At 32.7% G+C, this 4,956-nt stretch overlaps 1 protein-coding gene across 1 annotated transcript in view; it reads left to right on the top strand.

The window, feature by feature from the left end:
• The window catches only part of LOC106475671 (membrane-associated guanylate kinase, WW and PDZ domain-containing protein 1-like), a gene marked incomplete at its 3' end in the record, with an annotated part of 9,204 nt that extends 4,918 nt beyond the window's left edge, over window positions 1-4,286 (top strand). Inside the window, exons 7-9 of the mRNA XM_022379726.1 lie at window positions 1,568-1,771; window positions 2,679-3,202; window positions 4,080-4,286. Coding sequence (XP_022235434.1) covers window positions 1,568-1,771; window positions 2,679-3,202; window positions 4,080-4,286 — 935 coding nt within the window. The remainder of the gene's footprint in view (window positions 1-1,567; window positions 1,772-2,678; window positions 3,203-4,079) is intronic.
• Between the last annotated feature and the right edge of the window lie 670 nt (window positions 4,287-4,956).

Here is a 4,956-nt window from a genome sequence, read left to right as displayed (position 1 = left end):
GGGAAGGATTGTACATTACTGACATTACTTACCTGTAGATAGGGGAGGATTGTACATTACTGACATTACTTACCTCTAGATAGGGGAGGATTGTACATTACTGACATTACCTACCTGTAGATAGGGGAGGATTGTACATCATATTATTTACTGATGACCATGAGTTTATAAACATAGTATGGTATAACATTGACTGCTGTAAGTTATGGTAATTTTCTCTAATACTGATGAGAACAGAATAAACAAATATCCATCAACTTTACAGTTAAGGGCCCACTAACTTATTAATAAAACTAAATATATAGATTATTCTAGTTGCTACTTTTGTTCGCTAACTTAGTTACTAAAGCAGTAAGTTGTGTGACATTCCATAATAGCAGTAGCTGTTGAAAGAGTTATACAGGTGTCACGTAGTAGCTAGAGTCATTCCTATTCCTTCTCACTCTATCAGTTATACAGGTGTCACGTAGTAGCTAGAGTCGTTCTTATTCATTCTCACTCTATCAGTTATACAGATGTCACGTAGTAGCTAGAGTCATTCTTATTCCTTCTCACTCTATCAGTTATACAGGTGTCACGTAGTAGTTAGAGTCATTCCTATTCCTTCTCACTCTATCAGTTATACAGGTGTCACGTAGTAGTTAGAGTCGTTCTTATTCCTTCTCACTCTATCGTGATTAGATATTTGTAAGTGGATTGTTTTCAATAAAATCTACGTTGTTTCAAACATTACATTGAGATTATCCTTCAACTGTAACATTTGTCTTTTTAACAGTAGTATAACAGTTATAGTATACTATAACAGTAGTAGTGGTGGTTACGTAGATCTTATGTTAGTTAAACAATGTACAAAGTTCTGTGATACATCCAGGAGTGTTCGATGACGAGGAACCCACTTTGAGACTAATAATGGCTGGAGACGGCTTGAATGGGTAATGAAGAAAACTTATATTAAAGTTTTTCTTCATTACCCATTCAAGCCGTCTCCAGCCATTATCCAGGAGTGTATTGTACCTTAGGATCTGAAGTTCTTAAAATACATTTTATCTTTTGCCTTTGTAAGTAAGTTTATTTTTGACAAAAACATTAGATATTCCAGTTTTTGCTGCTTAGAAAACATAGTGGTCTTTTACTACATCTTTTAAAGTTGGAAGTTTTGGGTAAAAGATGGTTCAGAGTCTTGATTTGATGGATGAGAGAAAATTTTGGCTAGTTTACACTTTATGAGCTTGGTTAAATAATATATACCTGTTTTATGAAGTGGATGCTGGTCCAGTTTTAGATGATTTATTACAGTTTTCATTCATTTAGCCACTGAGGTCCATTCAAACATATGTTCACCCTCTGATTCTTTCAAATATTATTCATGATTTGATATCCATCTTGACGTTCATGGTTAAGGGAATAACTAGAAACAATTCAACAAACAAACTTTGAACATCAGAATGTTTTCAAATGTGGTAAAATATTCCTTAGACTTAAAACAGTTTTGATACCACTGGAGAAATATCGGGTAAACTTTGACCATATTTGCCAATCGTCATGAATTTTCTGTGTTTTTATGTAGGGAGTGCAGTAGGATACAGATTACCTTATGTTTTCACATCCAATCCATCAGAGCTACGAGGAGAAATCTTACGAACATCCCTCTTGAAAAGTACTCGAGGTTTTGGATTTACGATAGTTGGAGGTGATAATCCAGAAGAATTTTTACAGATTAAAAGTGTTGTGCCAAACAGCCCTGCCTGGAAAGATGGCAGACTGCAAACTGGTAGGCCTTAAAGACTTTCTATCTGTAATTGTTTTTGAATATACTGCAACAGGTATTTCTTTTCTCATCACAAACAGACCTTTATTTACCAATTCCAACAATTTTAATTTATTACTGACAAGAATAAAAAAAAAAGACAAATTCTTAAAAATGCTTGAAAATATTCAGACTTCTTTAAAAAAAATTAATTTGTATTGTAATTACTGTGTTTGTGTAAATTGTAGTTTTTGGTGAATATATGATATATATATATATATATATATTTAGGTTGCTAGCCTCAATATAAAGGTACTTTAAATGAAGATATATTTTGGTAGTTGCTAGCTACCAAAATATATCTTCATTTAAAGTACCTTTATATTCAGGCTAGCAACTACCAATATATATCTTCATTTAAAGTACCTTTATATTCAGGCTAGCAACTACCAAAATATATCTTCATTTAAAGTACCTTTATATACAGGCTAGCAACTACCAAAATATATCTTCATTTAAAGTACCAGCTGTGTTAATCTTTTTCAGATTTTGTTTTCGAGTGTAATGATTGGTAATCATGTGTCTATCATATCTTCATTATTAGTCTCATGGATGTTTACAACTTTTTTTTATAATGACATGAGTATGTATGATGTTTTTTTTTAAATGTGTATGTTTAATGAAATATCAAACACTAAAAATGTAGGAAAGACACTTGTACTTGGTACAGATGTTCTAGTTTAGTGAAGTTTGAAGATGTTCTCTGACTGTTATGAACTAAACTATAAGTTTGAAGATGTTCTCTGATTGTAATGAACTAAACTGTAGTAAGAACTGTTTTAGAGACAGTGTTAGTGGTCATGTTGTGAAACAATTCTTTAACTACGTTTTGTTTTGTTTTTCAATGACTATTTGTTTAACCATGCCTTAGGGGACATACTGGTGTACATGAATGACAGGTGTGTCTTGGGATTCACACATCAGGACATGGTAGAATTATTCCAATCCATACCACCAGGAAACATTGTCCACTTAGAAGTTTGTAGGGGATACCCTTTGCTATTTGACCCTAATGACCCGAACACAGAAATAGTGACCACAGTTGCTGTATCGTCCAGTAACACACAGTTTGCTGATGGCCATAGTATTTATTCCTCTGGCCAAGGAGGGTCAAAGATAGACAACTCTCAGTTTTTAGGGGATGTTGTGGAAGCAGAGTCAATGGGACGGTCTGCTAAGTCAATGCCTGACCTCAGTACAGGTCAGGTTGACCACCAACATCCTCAGAGACACAATAGTACTGACCTTTTAAGCCCCAATGGAATGGATAGCACTCCTGATATCCTGGATTTTAACCCACAAAGTTCACACAGACCAGAGTTTTTAACAGTAGATATTGTGAAAGGCAGTGGAGGTTTTGGTTTTACTATTGCTGACAGCTCCTATGGACAGAAGGTGAGATGTTTATTTCCAGGACATAATCTAAACTATGAAGAATAAATAATATTCATTTACTGATAGTTTTTATAATTTTCAAATATTTGTGTAACTAGTTTGATAATTAATGTTTTAAAAACAAGAAAGTGGATTATGAAAATTTAAAATGCGATATTTTGTGGTCATACATATAAATGTTGTATTTTTCAAGTTGCAACAAATAGAGATGATTTTTGAGACTGCATATATTTAAAAGAAATATTAAAGATTTAGGTGCTTATTTATTATGCTATTTGAAATAAAATTGTTTGATTTTATATAAAATATACTTCCAATAAACCGTAAAAATCTTTGTTTTGGCAGACTTTTCTGTGTGCAGAATTATAGTCAAATATTGGGTAAAGACCAAAAAAACATGTTGTTCATTCAGAAAATGGGTAGATTTCAATCAAGCCATAGATTGTATACTTGGTCATAAACACCCTGCCCATAGAAGATTAGATCTAGGTAATTGTTTTAAATTCACTCGTGTTTGTCTTTAGCCAAATCAAGCCACACTGAATTTGGAAGCATCATCCAAGAAATAGTAAAATATATTTTTTTGAGATTCAGTTTTGTTGAAGAAGACTGAATTTAATAAAACTATTTATGAAACTTCTGTGGTTGCAAAAAGATTCGTGAGCCGTTTGAAACTTTTTTATCATCAATTCATATAGGTTAAAATGCAACTTTCCAAAGTGAGTAGAATATGTCCAGCTTGTAAGTCAAAAGTGTGATACCGTATAACCCGAGTGCTTTTGAAAGGGTATCTTATTTTTGTGTTAAATGAATTTCTTGAACCTACATGTTTTCCTAATATCGTGAATCCAGCTTGTGTTATGTTTAATACTGGTAGGTAAAAAAAATTCTGGATTGGCCTCGATGCAAGTTGTTACAAGAGGGTGACATTTTAGTAGAAATAAATAACCGTGATGTACGTGAACTGCCTCATGCCGACGTAGTGACAGTGTTAAAAGAGTGTAAATGTGGGGATCAGGCTCGCATCACCATACAACGAGGAGGAATTGCTTCTCCCCTCAAAGGGAGGGGGAAATCATCAAAGGTGGGAGATTGTTGTTTTTCAGATATCTTATTTTAAGTTTGTGATACTTTCTACCTGCTTTCTATAAAAAAAATTATATCAGAAGTCCTAAGATTTGAGTTTCACATCGCAGTAATAATAACAAAGTCTTACTTGAAAAGTAATTCGGCTGTTGTTAAGCACAAAGTTACACGATGGGCTATCTGTGTTGTGCCAATTGATTTATATTGTTAAAAGACCTCAAACTTACCATCAAGCCATGGGGAGGGCATTTAAAAGTGAAGTTAACAACTGAGAAAAAGGACAAATATTGGAAAATGAGAAGAAAAACTTAATATCCAATAAAGGAAGACTTGACAAAAGCATAACCTGATGATCGCTTTTATTAATTAAAGCATAACATGATGATCTCTTTTATTAATTAAAGCATAACCTGATGATCGCTTTTATTAATTAAAGCATAACATGATGATCTCTTTTATTAATTAAAGCATAAAATGATGATTGCTTTTATTAATTAAAGCATAACATGATGATCGCTTTTATTAATTAAAGCATAACATGATGATCGCTTTTATTAATTAAAGCATAACACGATGATCACTTTTATTAATTAAAGCATAACATGATGATCGCTTTTATTAATTAAAGCATAACATGATGATCGCTTTTATTAATTAAAGCATAACCC

This window comes from Limulus polyphemus, unplaced genomic scaffold (genome assembly GCF_000517525.1).
Source record: "Limulus polyphemus unplaced genomic scaffold, Limulus_polyphemus-2.1.2 Scaffold8962, whole genome shotgun sequence".
NCBI lineage: Eukaryota > Metazoa > Arthropoda > Merostomata > Xiphosura > Limulidae > Limulus > Limulus polyphemus.
The sequence above is the reverse complement of the archived record's forward strand: the minus strand, read 5'-3'. Positions and strand labels throughout refer to the sequence as shown.